General features: G+C 31.9%; 1 protein-coding gene across 3 annotated transcripts in view; it reads right to left on the bottom strand.

The window, feature by feature from the left end:
* LOC148629500 (uncharacterized) overlaps positions 1–15,960 on the bottom strand; it is a 52,865-nt gene that overhangs the window by 13,815 nt on the left and 23,090 nt on the right. For all 3 annotated transcript variants that reach the window (XM_088552413.1, XM_088552423.1, XM_088552429.1), the window contains 22 exons: positions 15,459–15,576; positions 15,135–15,206; positions 14,773–14,902; positions 14,228–14,378; positions 13,759–13,964; positions 12,682–12,847; positions 10,072–10,191; positions 9,614–9,689; positions 8,418–8,451; positions 7,523–7,661; positions 7,130–7,238; positions 6,660–6,806; positions 6,215–6,380; positions 5,129–5,192; positions 4,609–4,696; positions 4,173–4,321; positions 3,681–3,848; positions 3,196–3,304; positions 1,448–1,513; positions 995–1,127; positions 514–667; positions 53–258 (listed from right to left, as the gene is read on the bottom strand). In XM_088552413.1, the coding sequence (XP_088408539.1) occupies positions 53–258; positions 514–667; positions 995–1,127; positions 1,448–1,513; positions 3,196–3,304; positions 3,681–3,848; positions 4,173–4,321; positions 4,609–4,696; positions 5,129–5,192; positions 6,215–6,380; positions 6,660–6,806; positions 7,130–7,238; positions 7,523–7,661; positions 8,418–8,451; positions 9,614–9,689; positions 10,072–10,191; positions 12,682–12,847; positions 13,759–13,964; positions 14,228–14,378; positions 14,773–14,902; positions 15,135–15,206; positions 15,459–15,576 (2,771 nt within the window). The remainder of the gene's footprint in view (positions 1–52; positions 259–513; positions 668–994; positions 1,128–1,447; positions 1,514–3,195; positions 3,305–3,680; positions 3,849–4,172; positions 4,322–4,608; positions 4,697–5,128; positions 5,193–6,214; positions 6,381–6,659; positions 6,807–7,129; positions 7,239–7,522; positions 7,662–8,417; positions 8,452–9,613; positions 9,690–10,071; positions 10,192–12,681; positions 12,848–13,758; positions 13,965–14,227; positions 14,379–14,772; positions 14,903–15,134; positions 15,207–15,458; positions 15,577–15,960) is intronic.

The following is a 15,960-nucleotide window of genomic DNA, read 5'->3' as shown; positions in this document are numbered from 1 at the left end:
TATCTTGTACTCTATCTATTCAGTGAACCTTTTTAAATAGTATCTAACTCACTCTGATTGACAAACGCCCTGCTCATCTGTGCATGACTTTTCTAACCAAGTCTGGATCATCTCCTCAGGCCATAGTGTTACAGGTAGGTATGTCCTCAGTCTGGCTGCAAGGTCTTGGTCAATGTTTTCTGTCAGGAACTGTAATCCAGTCAGTAACTCAATGTCTCTGATTCTGGCTACATTGTCCTTAAGATAGTCCAGTTGGAACTAATATAAAAGTAAAATTACAGAAATAACATTTGTACTTGTATAATTATGGTACTACTGGCTTAATTTTTAATAATATTTTTGTCATGGCTCTTCTTAGAGTTTTTGAAGGAGTCTTGGTTGATCATGTTTTGTATGTTTCTATGTGCTCTTTCATTTTACTTTTTATTTCTGTTTTGTCCTTTAAAAATTGGGAGTGACAAGTACATTTGTTCTAACCTGACAATTAGGCCTGACCAGTACACTTTCTCTTACCTGACAATTAGGAATGATCTGTACATGTGGTAGGATATAAGACTGTACATCAATTTCTCCATTACAAGGGAGACTTTGGTTGCTATCTTTACATTTCATCAGAATCATGTAAAAATGTGTGGGTATTATAACTGAACTATTCTCATTTACTGTACTGAAAGGTAAAACATTTCTTGATTGATGAAAGGACCACAACTGAAGTTAAATATACTTAAAAGTATAAGCTGTAAAAAAAAATGGATAAAATGTCATTCTGACTCACATGATTATGCCATTTTTAGCTCATCTCTATAAAGTATTTAGAATATGCTTTCAGTTCAATAACAAGTGGTGTGTCCGCTGCTTATCATTCCATAACTAGTCCCCACCTTTATTGCAAAAGTGATTATAAAAAATTACCATTATCATGTGAGATGGCATGGAAAAAAACTGAAAATTGTTATTACTACTTGGTAGTGAGATAATACAGGAATTAATTTACCTAGAGTTGAGGGAAGAACTATCATCTGACAACCCATCTGCATTGTAATCATAAATTGGTCCAACTGTCACACTGATGTTACCATATCTTTTGCTGTAATGCTCTGTCAGCTTCCATGCATATGACCAAATACCTACAACAAATTGTATTAATTAGGCCAAAAGAAAAATTGTATGTTTCTTGTTTAACACCATTTTAAAGGGTTAGTAGATATGTTTTATTACCAATTTATGACTTGTTTGATCTAGGGCTACTCTGATCTATTTCATTGCAGACAACGGAATTCTTAATTTTTACAAATAAATTAAGGTAAAGGACAAAAATAAGACTGATAAGCAAAACATCATGAAGTAAGATAACTAAAAGCACAAAATTGTAGCATGCAATTACATTTTCATTTCTGTTTGCATCTTTTAAATGGCCGTGGAAGTTTTACATGCAGAAAGAACTTACCGCTGTAAAATCCATCATACATAGGAGACAATGAACTCAAGAAATTAACACCAGAGACCTGTGTAACTGAAAATAAAAAATACACATAACAGTTTGGTAATTGTCTATGATATGCATACCATAAACAATAGACTTACCTGAAACTATTACAGAATATATTCAAATTTGAGAACTTGCCTATTCTTGAAGGACACATTTTTTTTTAATTTATTATTGACAGTGACATAAGAAAAATTTTCACGCTAATGTAAAATTTGCAATCAAATGAAAATCATAACTGGAGCCAACTCATTAAAGGATAATCTTTCACCATGAACTCTAAAACATGTGAACCAATAAGTTCGGTTATCTTCCTTTGCAAGCATCTGACCACAGTCATCTTTCTTCATACACATTCTACACATGGTATCCATTTCTCATATGAAACATAATCAAAATCTATTTGATGGCACTACAATCACAATAAACAAAGACAGACATTTGTTATTCCCATATATAACCCAATTTTTTTAATTGTGGGGAGTATGATAAATTACATTATACTATACTTTTTTGAAAAAAGGTGAACGAAGTGCAAAAAGAGTATTTCTCCAAGTATGTTTCTCTACTGAACAATGTCTGAAGTCCATGTTCACATCTTTTTCATTAATCAAGTTAATATTTTTTTTAAAAGTAGGAATACTTACAACCCGAACTAATTGAATGAAGAATGAGGTTCATGGCTCTCTTATTGAGGAATTACAGTCCATTGACTTTTATTACTGACCTTGTTGAACTGGAGTAGCTCAAGGTAAATACCAGTTTTGCTGAGTGAACTCCTCCATTGAACAATGGAGCTTAACTCTGTGATCATTTAAAAAGACACCTTCATTCAAGCAGTTAAACAGCTGAAAGTAGGAGATCGTTTTCTACAAGGCAGGAGATTTTTTCCTAAAGAATAGGGTAGTTGTTAACTCCAACAAAATAATCTTGAGATTCTCATAACTGTGGGATGAAAGTGAAATAACATTGACTTAATGGTGAATGATTAAAGATGCATCATTTTTGTATAATTTTCATTTCTAGTGGACATGTTCATACTAAAAACCTATACAAAGACTTGGACTAACTTCTCATCAAATTAACTGAAATTACAAGGATAAAATAAAAAAAGATATGTGCATTTAGCTAATGTGAAAAAAAACCACTAAGCACTTCTTTTGTTACATAAGAAAATTGCAACATGGTCACATTATTCAGAGTGTTCATGACTTATTTTCCTCTAATAATATGATTACATGTAACTTAAACTTCTAGAGAATTATAACAAATGGGAAAACAGAATATTGTTATTTGAACACTGATTTCACACTCCAGGATTCACCTACTATAACTCCTAACAGGTAAATTTTTCCATGTGAAAGAAAAACTATCATACAGCAGTTTAACTGCATGAGTGAGGGTGTCAATTAAAATGACCACAGAGTTAAAGCTCAGTTGTCACTTATATTCAATAGATGAATTCATTTAATAAACTGGTATTTAGCTTGGGCTATTCCAGTTCAACAAGGTCAAAGGTCACAGGTACCTCATTAGGGAAAATAGGAATACTTACAACCCTGACTTGAGGTTCATAGGCCTCTCATTGAGAAACTAATCATAGCCCTCTCATTGAAGAACTATTAGTTCCTCAATGAGAGGGCTATGAACCCCAAGTCAGGTTGTAAGTATTCCTAGAATTTCATTAGGGGAAAAAAAGGTATACTTACAACCCTGACTGATTGCACGTAGAGTGAGGTTCATAGCGTTGTTATTATATTCAGAACAACTTCTATCAGACATGTTAATGTCAGTTACAAAACAGTCTGTTTCATTCTTCTACAAAAACACAATATAATTCATATACCTGCATTAAAAAAAAGGAAAACTATATTCACAAAATATTTAAGAAGTTTCATATTACAGAACATAACAGAGAATTATACTCTTCAAGAGAAAAAAAACAAACTGAGTAAGCTAGCTAAATTTTAAAAAAAACTTGTATCAACCTATATTTTCAGAGAATCTTCCAAAAAACTGTCATGAATTTTTAGACAATTGGCAAAAGCAACTTGAAGAATAAATCCTTTCAATGGATAAACCAATAATTATTAAGTAACCAAAAACTTACTTTTAAACAGTTGAAACTAATTTCACAATTAAATGATTAATTTTTCATTAATTTGCTGGAGATAACTGATAGTTTTCACTTTACCTTATTTTTTGTTAAGGGTAGGTTTACAGTCGTCCAGAGAGGTCCATCTCGAGTAAATCCAGAGGAAAATGTGGAGTAATTCCTTACATACATTTTACCATTTACATTAGCTGGCACTCCATATGGCAAAACATGTGATTCATTTAATGGAACAGAAACAGATATGTTCTACAAATTAAATAGTGCTTGTGTAAATTGAAGACTTCCATTGTCTGAGATTCATTAACTACTAAGGTCAAAAACATCAATAACTCTCACAATTTAGTGCACTAATTCATTATAATTTGCACATTTTTAAAAGCTGAAGGGAAAAATATGCAGGCCAAATTTATTTACAAAATGAATATTGTTTGTTTGTTTATCTAAGTTTGACTGTCAGACAGATAGACAAATAGGGATTATACCTATCACACCGATATACATACAACATTTAACTTTTATGTCTGTTCAACAATTTAAAGGGAGGTAATCAAACAACTATATAAGTAATACCCCAGAACATCCACAGACAGGTGTAGGTTTAGTCAAGGAGTAGTTAGTCATATTAGCAGTCATTACTGGTACAGTACCAGGATTCATCAGTATGTGATGTAAAGTACCCACAGTACCATTGTTAGGGGCTGGGGTAATTCCAAGTATCTCTGAAATTCAAATTATTTTTCAGTGTAGCAAAATAGCTCAACAAAATCTGAGTTAAAAATGAGTGTATTTCTTAATTATCATTTAAATCAAGAGTAAAATGTAAAATGTTGAAACAGTAAAAAGAGATCTTTTATTATACCATTCAAAATCTTTAATAATACATACGTTCTAATGCTGGTATGAAAATGGAATTATTAAGGAGAAAATTGTTAAGCTTCTTTTCATCTATAAAAATTTATTACAAAGTTTTTTTTGTAAAATATTGGACTAAAATCCTAATACTAACCAGACATTAGATTGTATAGTTCTATGTTCTCAAAAGGTTTGACTTCAACCTCCTGTCTGAATGCTGGTCCATGTGCCAAAAACAATGCCTGAATAGATGTAAATTGCTTTAAATACCTTCATGTAACAATGCTAGTGAAATAATTCTGTAAATCTTCAGAATGAGATAATAGTAAAACGCGACCATTAGGAAAGATTGTCCTCTTCCGTAACCTTTTTTTTATTCAAACTTGCATGAAACATCAAAGATAAGGATTTAAGTAAAGAGGAAGCTTTCAATTTTTTACCAGAACTAAACTGAATTTCACAATCAAAGTTTCTTTTTTTTTTTTAGGGACTTTGACAATGAACTTAGATGGATTTTATATATCTTATTTTTCAAAAAAAACTTTGAAACACTTTGATGCAAAAATTGACCAATCAAAAATCTTCCAACCAAATAATCTTGATAAACACTTTGACCATGTAATGAGGTCATATGACCATGACTTAAATATCTTAACAGAAATAAGAGAACTTACATGCATAGATTTAAACAGGTTATCCCAACCATGATTGCCTCCTGTGCACCAAAAAAAGTTTGTACTGAAAAATAAACAAAATTAATCCTGTCTAAAAATTGACGTATTCAACTACTTATCAAAATATGTTATTGATAACAACAATACAGTATTAAAAGGGATCTAACAATGAAATCTTGAACAATTTTGAAGCTTTTCTAAAAACATTTTGAAGAGAAAAAAAATTGAAGAAAATAGGAAAAGTATAACATCATGCAATTTTTACAGTCAGAATTAGAAATACACAAGAAAGCTCACAAAGCAGAAATACACAAGCAAGCTCACAAAGCAGAAATACACAAGAAAGCTCACAAAGCAGAAATACACAAGAAAGCTCACAAAGCAGAAATACACAAGCAAGCTCACAAAGCAGAAATACACAAGCAAGCTCACAAAGCTTATAAAAATGGTGGACTGAAGAACAAACTGACAGACAGACACACAGACAAGGTGATTTCTATATACCTAAAACTGGGTTTACTAAACTCAAATCAAATTATTTTGCAAGACACAGTTTGATACACAACAGAGGTCAAATACTTGACAGCTTGGACTACCGTTCAAGCTTGATCAAGCTTTGAATATAAATTGCAATTAAAGATTTGAAACAGGAAAAGATTTTGAAGAGAATCAATGTGGCCCCTTTTTGGCCCAAATTCACTGTTCATGTCAAACCCTCCAAAAAAGGCTTCCTTCAATGTAATGGCACCTTGCAGTATGATTTCTAGAAATTCACTCTTTTTCTCAAATTATTATATCCAGACACCAAGAAGATGCTTGCTTCTGACCTTTTTTTACCCAAACTCCTAAATGGTTCAAGTCATAACCCCAAAAATCAATCGCAGCTTTCCTTGTACAATTTCAAAAATATAAATTCACTTATCAATTATCTCGAAAACAAATTTGGTGACCTAAGTTTTATACATTAAAATTCTGAAATGTGTTCATGCAAAGTAATCTATGAGAAAAATTAGAAAAATCTACTAGAAATAATAGGTATGATCTACCTTAAGCATACTAGGGCCTTTAAACATGAAAATTACCTACTCAGAAACAAGCCATCCATCCTGAAGGTCCAACAGTATATCTCCAATCCTTTTATTGTTTCTATAGTGGAATCGTTTAGGTTCTATTTCTTTAGTGAACACCTTCATGGCTGGATTCTTGCACATCAGATCATCCATTATCTTAGTTACAGGTACATGGCTCACGTCTATAAAGACAAACTCAAGCTCTGACAAAACTGATTGCTTAAATTAAAGAACTGAAGAAATTTCACAACTGAGTTCAAATCATTAAGTTATCTGTACCTGTAAATGATAGGATTTGGTGCAATAAGTTTAAATAACAATATCAGTGCAAAATAATTAGTTTTATAAAATGTCATCAGCAATATAAAAACCAAGACAAGAAAAATCTATACAATTGCAAACTAATTAATTTATTTAAGAATTAAGTTACAGAATTTATAATAGAAGTTAAAACAACTTACTGTCTGTTTTGATTCTATACTTAGAAATTCTTGCATAATCATTTTCTATATGTCCAAATGTTCCATCAAAGACTAAGACATTCTTGATATCTTCTGGCATGTATTCTGGTAGCTTGACAACATCACTGCATGATACATCCTGCATACCTGTAATAAGTTGGCAAATTAATCAATGCAAATTAAAAGTTGAGAAAAGCTAAAAAAAAAAATGAATAAGAAATTGAATGAATTATCTCCCTTACATGCAGTTTGATTTATTTGTTTGTTAGCTTGGGGATTATGAGAGTCATTTCATAAAACTAGAAACACTTCAATCGATTTATAAATCAATTAAATGATATCCAAAAAAAAAGCTCCCCATAACAATAGTAATGAAAGTCATTTTTTTATATTAACACAAACCATTGTAACTACAAAGAAACCATGAACAAGTCTTTAGATTTCACTTGTAACATATTCCTAATATTTACCATGATCTGCAATGACAATCATATTAACACAGTCCTGTAAGCCTTTCTGGTAAAGCTTATTCATTAGTCGTCCCAGCATATCATCTACTGTTTCTAGCTGACCATTAACCTATCAAAAGGTTTGAGACTCAATCTAATTTAGGTTGTTTAAATAGAGGAACTCAAAACAAGAAACCTAAAATCAATTTTTGACTAAATGTTTAATTTCCTATATTTGCAAACATAAATATACATTTATCTGACATTAACTGGTGTTCACCTTTAAATCACCAATTAATGAAAGCAAGAAGAAGACAATCATAATGCAAATTACTTGGTTTATCTGAGAAATAACTAAAGCATCAACATGGTTTAAAATAACCTCCAAATCAGTACACAGATTTAAAAACCTACCATTTCACTCTCTGGACCTTTCTGATGCCCTGCATGGTCTGGCTCATCAAAATAAAGTGTTACAATGTCAGGTCTCTTTTCTTCAGGTAATGTCAGCCAGTCCATCACCGTGTCTAGTCTCTCAGGAAACCCTATCTTACTAAAGGTTGTTGGAAAACAAAAATATGTCTCTTTGTAATTACAACCAGATTTTCCTTCAGGATCTCTGATAAATATAGAATAATAGTTTTTTTTTTATTTTGATACTGACAATATCATGTGAAAATCTCAATGAGCATGTGAGCACAATTCGAGATGTTCCACATGATACTGTCAGTATCAAAATCAGAAGTAATTATTAATCTGTTTATCAGTACTCCAATAATTGCATTTTTTATCATTTTAATGTAATTTCAGCAAAAATCTAGTAGCGTGACTACAAACTGCTGGTGTGTGACATCATTTTAAGAAGAGTAATGCGTCACAATCACTCCCAATGTTTTGACGAACATTTTTGAACATCTTATGTACATGAGGAAGGAAAACATCAGCCAATATGATCAAAGGAATAAAGTACGGATTACCAATAAATCACCTCATTTTCTTTCTGTATTCTGATAGGATCCCTAGTAAGTAAATGTCTTAATTTAAAACTCAAAAAGTGAATGTGTATAGAAGGAAAGATTTATTGTCCCATGATCTCTCTTTTGGACATTACAAATGAAATTAAACTGTCAAGCCTGTCCAAGGAGAGTAAAACATGTTCACATAAGACAGGTTGCCTTTATAGACAGGTTAAATCTACATAGAATTCACAATACAGGAGTATTTAAATTATAGTGTTACTGCTGAATACAGGTGGTCCCTAAGACAAGATGTGACTGCACTGCACTATCAATAATATAAATGTACTTACCCGTCATAACCTTTCCAGACTTCAGGATAACTGCCTGAAACAGAACCAGTAATATGGTTAGCCATAATGCATTATCTGGAGATATCACTGGCCTTACAGCAAGCTCATGGATAATCACTCTAACAATAACTTATACTTGTGATATGTAATGCTGGTGTTGTATTTCATATTTCAGCATATTAATGTAAATGAACTAAGTTTATAGAGACAATGTTTCACAATAACAGCTCACAGTTGTTCAACACTGGCATTCTTTGTTTAAGTTGAATAGGTTAAGTGGCAAACCCCTTTGATTCTCAAATTTTCACTTTTTCACATCCAATGTTGACCAACATATTTTTATTTTCAAATGATAGAACAAATGCCTAGTTTATTAATCTGGTTGTAATAGAATAGAACTAAAGCCCAGTATATTTATCTGGTTGTAATGTGATAGAACTAATGCCCAGTATATTTATCTGGTTGTAATGTGATAGAACTAATGCCCAGTATATTTATCTGGTTGTAATGTGATAGAACTAAAGCCCAGTATATTTATCTGGTTGTAATGTGATAGAACTAATGCCCAGTTTATTTATCTGGTTGTAATGTGATAGAACTAAAGCCCAGTATATTTATCTGGTTGTATTGTGATAGAACTAATGCCCAGTTTATTTATCTGGTTGTAATGCAATTCAAATTAAGCTAACCTAACACAATGAAATAAACAAAATTCATTGAAAAGTTCAAATTTCTTACATTTTGCACTTATTTGCTCACTGACATTGTTTTACTGACAAAATTAATATGTGATAAATAAAAGATCTACTACATAAAATGATAATATTGATCATTGCCTGAAGTCTTAGAGAAAACTGCAACAGTCATCAACACCACCTACTTCCTTACAGAGAATATGACATTACCATTCTATGATAACATTGTAGTCAGAATTACTTTTCTATTTTAATATTAGGGGTTTTAAAACTTTAATGAACCAAATGTTTTTCTTGGAATACTTCTGTTCTTCCTTTTTCATATTTACAATTGTACTCACAGGCACTTGTCTAAGAAAAAAACTGACCCCTATAGAATCCTTAATTTTATCCAGGGGTCAATTCAATTCTTTTCTGATATATATGCCTGTGGTGGTACTTGGGTAAAGTGAATCTACTCCTTCATATAAATTAACACGAACACTTGAACACAAAGCTCACCTGAAATATTGACATCAGATCCAGGCCAGAAAAATGTATAGGCTTTCTTTCCTTGCTTCTTGGCTGTATTCCATATCTTACATAAAAATGTTTTACAGCCTTATTAGTTCAGAATACCCATTGGATAAAAACAAAAGTGTGACATACTAAAGAGATGCAAGTCAAAATTATTGACAGACAGACAGACAGATAGACAGACAGACTGATCACTACTTTTAAAGCATGCATATAATACCGATAATAGCTTTCATATATAGACATGTCAAATGTTCTCAATAAAATACCGTCCTCTTTCAAAACGATTAGTGTACTTTTAAAGTTAACAAGTACATGCGTAGGGCAATAAATCTGAATATAGTGAAAATAAAAGTGTCCATTCCAAATTCAAAATGGGATACAAAATATTAATTTCACATGTTAAACACAATTTATTAATGATGAAAAATTAAATGTCTTACAGGTTCACCTCCCCACCATCTGGGATCACCCTTCGTCTTACTGGATAAACTAAATACTTCTCCAATATCATTATCATACATGTTGTTAGATACAATACCGTGGGATTCTGGATATAAACCCTACAAACAAATATAGAAAAAGTTGACAGGAAATATTAAGCAAAAATACAAAAGCAATACTTCATGCAAAATCATAAGTATTAATCTGTTTATCACATATTTTTATACCAGTAATGAATTATTTACTGATTTTTCCTTAGTAACAAAAATCATGAAAGGCTAGCATATAAAGTGTGTGGTCTGTTGATTCTTTATGTTTGTGTTGCAATTGACTTTTCTGGGTGCTTATAGCAGTATAGTTCTCAATTGACAGCAGATGATTGTCTATTAGAAACTAACTACCTGATATTTTCTATCACATGCTAATGCTGTGATAACAAAAATAAAAATCTGCAACACCAATTGACAATGTTAAGACAAATCGACGGTGACATCATCAATAACAGAAATACTGTGAGCAAGTACACAAAGAGTATATCCCCCGCTTCTAACCGACTCAAATCTAAAACCTTCAATTCTGGTTCTTCCTGAAAAATTCGAAAGATCCTCTGGAGACCATCAGTTCAAGACTATTATCAGAATATAATAGCACTAATACCAATGATTTTTCAACAATGTATACGTCTATTCCCCATACTCAGTTAAAATCCCGACTTACAAACATTATACATCTTTGTTTTTCCAAAAAAGATGGTAAACCAAGATACAAGTATATAGTTTTGGAAGAGATTCCTCACACTTTGTAAGAAATAATTCCGAATTATCTTCCAAATATACAGAAGAAGATTTTTACCAAATGCTGGAATTTTTAATCAACAACGTATTTGTCCAGTGCAGTGGGTGTGTTTTTCAACAAACAATCGGCATTCCAATGGGAACAGATAGTGCTTCTCTACTTGCTGACCTATTCCTTCACTCTCATGAGGCTGACTTTATAGCTGATCTGATCCAAAAGAAAGAATATCGCTTAGCTAGATCCTTTAATGTCAGTTACCCCTATATAGATGACGTATTATCTTTAAACAATCCTAGTTTCGGGGATTGGATACATCACATCTACCCCAAAGAACTTGAGATAAAGAATACTACAGACACTGTGAAGTCAGCCTCATATCTTGACCTACACTTAAAAATCAATGGTAAGGGGAAACTATTGACCAACCTTTACGACAAACATGATGACTTTTCATTCAGAATTGTCAACTTTCCTTTCATCTGGGGCAACATCCCTTCAGCACCTGTGTATTAAGTGTTCATATCACAACTCATATGTTATGCCAGAGATTGCCAAAACTACGCAGACTTTTTGTATCGCGCTAGATTTCTAACAAGTAGGCTTCTGGAACAGGGTTATGTTGAAGTCATCACTACAGAAGTTTTATGGTCGTCATCAGGAACTCATGTATCGTTACTGTGTATCCATCTACACCATGAAAACTGATTTGCTCAACATGTCATAGTTTTCTTTTCCTCTTTCATCTACCCAGGACTTGACTTTTTATAAGCAACTCAGGGGTGTTTCTAGAAAAGCAGAGGACGTTTACCCTACCGGTTTACCTGGTCCATGCTCCCAGTTTTTAGTGGAATCTGAGTTGCTCATTTGCTTTTATGATTTTAGTTACTTTATGTTCTTTGTTGTGTATGTCTGTTTTCCATGTCTGGTCTTTGTCCCTGGATTACATTCATTTGATTACCGCTGTAACCTTGGTTCCCTTGATTACTCTTTCATGCATATCTACATATGATACCCTATGTTCTTATAAAATAACATCGAAATTCCATGAGTGGTTTAGGAAGAGGTTGTGCTTATTAAGATCAAACATGTACAACCTTTAATTTAAATTATCTCCCTTTGGAGTCTGCTGGCAGTATCTATATAACATTTTGAACAGTTGTGCCGAAGTAATGTAAGTGAAGCTTATGAGAGGGCTGATAACATGTTTTATATTGCAATTATTCTATTTGAGCAGTCAAAATGCATTGAATGCATATTGACAAGTGATATAGGGTCAATGAATGAATATTACTTTTCTGTTGTGACATCATGTTATGTTGTTTTGAAGTTACCAGGATGCCATCCATTTTGAATAAAAAACATTGTTTTCCTTGCTTAAAACATCATTTTTTGTTTAAATTTTGTTGCTGTATGAAGACAATAACAGTGCACTGACTTGACAAAAACTATGATATGAATTCAGCTCAAACCAGTGAAAATGCTCTGCACAGCCTAAAATTTTCCAGCGGTTCTAAGCCTCATCCATATATCAGTTTCATGTCAAGTCAGTGCACTACTATCGTCTATATCTGCCCTTCTGAAATGTTACTGCCAGGGTAGAGTGGAAATCAGTGTTATTTCAATAAAACGTGATAATAAATGCATAATTTCATTCAAGAAGGTTTAGAATTATCTTCAAACATAATTCAACCCACATGAAATAAATCTACTCAATCCCATTTTTTCTGACAATTTATCAGAGCTAGCGACAACAAAATAATAAAAAATCCTTAACAGTTCTTCATAATACCTAAATAATGCATAATTAAACTAACCGTAGCTATTGTATAATGGTTAGGGAATGTGACAGTTGGGTACACTGATCTCATATAAGGTGTGTGGACACCACATGTTCTCAACTTCTCTATAACTGGTGTTAACTTTCTGGTGACATAATCAGCTCTAAAGCCATCTAATGATATCAGCAATAATGGAACCTTGCTGAAAAATAACTCTAATAATATTGGAAATTATCAGCTGTGCAAAAGCACTGATGAATTTATCTCACCTTGTTATGCTTAAATCCCCTTAACTCTAAATTAAAAAAAAATGAATATAAGGTAGAGAGCTTCCAATAGTCAAAACAATCATTCTAACATTAGGTGTCAGTCTCTGTAAGAATCAGGCAAAATGGGAAAAATCTCAAACATGCATGTCAAAATCTCACCAATCTGACTATGTAATTTCACTCAAGGATACTTTCCCTCTTTGAAAAGACCATTATTTGATCTCTGCATCACTGGCTTTGCACAGAAATTTTTCAATAGAATCTTAGAAAAATGAAGCTTTTGACAGAGTTATCTGCCTTTGAAATGTTCATTTTCAGTGCATTTCAATGAAATTGTAACCAAATGCTCAAGCATGATATGGAAAATTTTGTCTGTTTTCCTTGATTCTGATGGTACAAATAGTCAAATTACACTATCAAAATGATGGATTTTATCATACTATGTTTCACCAACTGTCTGATTCTTACAGGGACTGACATTTAACTACTAAAACAACTCAATAGGTATTGAGAAAAAAATAGAGAGTAGGCATAAAAAATTACAGTTGTTGGGGTTAGCAAAAACTCAAGTACTTTTTTTTTCCTAAATTGTGAGCCAAAAATTGTGACATGCAATTAAAACATTTAATGACTATAATTTGCAAGGTAACAGTTATATATGACTGTTTCACTAAATACCAACTTAACCTGATAATGCAATGCAACATCTGATGAAGGACAGTTAAGTAAAGTGATTGAAATACATTCAAATTTTGACCTCACTCTGTAAAACACATATTTTGCCAGGGTAGGGTTTGTAACCTCTTATACATATACAAAAATATATGTGTTATCTGATATTTACCCAGAACAACTTCTAGTATTTGGTTTCATACATGGTAAATCAGTCCATTTCAGGGCCATGAGTTTGGGTTTCCATAAAGAAGTGGGCAGATAGGTTGTTAGTCTTGCTGCAGTCTCTACTGGGAACCCAGTGAGGAACTTGATCCCAGTTAGCAACTCAATGTCTCTTATTCTAACAACATTTTCAAGCAAATAATCCTCGTCTGGCTGTAATTTAACAACATTAATTTTTTTTTTCAGTACAAAGAAAGAAGCAAATTAATCCAGTCTAATTAACGAAGTTAAAAGTATACATTGAAATATAAAATTTTATCAAAACTATCATGTTCACTCACTTAAAAAAAACATGCAAAAGAATATAAATCAATTCTTTTAAACAAATTTCAAAAAGATTTTTTTTTCAAATTGTGAATTATCTCCCCTTCTTTAGACATTAACACTCTGACTTGAAAATAGAGTTGAATACTAACCATACAGTTGGGTACATTTGGGATATGTGGAATAACAAAGGAAAGAATGTCCATGTCTTTTTCAGTACATGTCTTTAAATCTCCTTGTTTACATGCTAAAACAATGATGTAATAGTGTGTTGGTAAAGGGACATAACCATCTCCCACATGTCTACAAGAAAGTCATACATATATTATAATACCTGTCAACCTTTAAATCACAGCATGCTTGTATTGAAAAATGAAATCAGTCAAATAAGTAATATCTTATATTTCTTTATGCCAAGTATATGGGTACTTATTTTTGTGTCTGGTGAGAATTAATGTTGATACTTACCATATGGTAAATGCTATGCATATTTGGGGTTACTTATTTTCACAGATAGTTACAGATCATGAAATTTCACTGTGTAATAAATACAATGTGAAAATAAGTAGTTTCAGATCTCAAGCATTAACAGCCAAAAAAAATGCAACCAATGTAGAGTTCACCAAAACAAACATTAATTACTGACAAATAACTGTAATCAACATTTGTCATCAGTATGAGAACACAAAAGACCTACTGAACTCCTTGGTCCAAAACCTCATCTAGTCCATCATGGTTATAATCAAAGGCTGGACCAACAAATATCTCCATCCCTGATCTTTGACTGGCATAATCTGTAATCAATCTAAATGTATATTCCCATATCCCTGAAATACACAAAATTAAAACAATAAGTATCATAACCAGTCCTAAATGTTCCCTTTATTCACTTCAACAATTAAAAAAATGACTAATTCTAATTTCTTAGTTCAAAGAAAAGTCCTTTATTTTCTGGAAAATGCAAGTTCTTCTTGTTTAGAAAAATAAAATTTATTGTATTTTTATACTGAATATAAACAAATAAAGAAACTAAAAGTCTCCCCCTTAAGATGACCTTACCATTTCTGAAACCATCAAACATAGGAACTAAGTAGGAATTTAGTTTGACCTCAAGATCATCTTTTTGAAACCCTGAAAAGATATGAAAAACTTATTTTTCTAATACATGTAGTATAAATGTAGACATGTATTTTTTATAGACACCTTCTTTTCTAAGTGCCTTTAAGTATCAATCTAAATTAATACTCTTGACAGTTTGGAATTTTTCTTCATTTTTCTCAGTTTTATCTATAAAGACATATTGATTTCACAAACAATCTGATTTATAAAATGAAAATTACAAAGTAAATTTTTATATTTTATGACAATAGATGTACAGTGTACCTGGGTTGAATAAGAAATCATGTGAGATAGACTGGTTCTGGTCAGAATAGTTGCCACATGGAACAGATTCTGCTCTTGAATCAGTGTTTACACAGGCTCCTGTTGTATTCACAACTGTCTGCAAAATGGTAGATACAAAAACCTGTTATTTCAATCATTTAATCTAAAAATTACACAATGTAACCCATATTCAACAAGGACTCATTCTTTTGTTTTTTTTCTCATCTTTATACATTCATACATTAAAGCAGAGTAAAGAATAGAAATTTTTACCCATGTAAATAAAAGTAACAGAAAAAGAATTAGAGAAAAATCATGTACATTTTAAACCTGATTCAACAATATTTAAGCTATAAAAGCTTACTTGACTGAGTAACCAACAGATAGTTGTAAAACACCCACCAACCCCCACCCACACCCCAAAAAAAATTTACATTTCTTGAACACACACTTTTAACAGTCTTCAGAAAAGAATAAAAAAAAACAATTATTTTCACTTCAG

This window comes from Perna viridis, chromosome 1 (genome assembly GCF_037379345.1).
Source record: "Perna viridis isolate PV_CMFRI_1.1 ecotype Kerala chromosome 1, ASM3737934v1, whole genome shotgun sequence".
In the NCBI taxonomy this organism is placed as follows: domain Eukaryota; kingdom Metazoa; phylum Mollusca; class Bivalvia; order Mytilida; family Mytilidae; genus Perna; species Perna viridis.
This window is presented reverse-complemented; position numbering and strand designations above follow the sequence as displayed.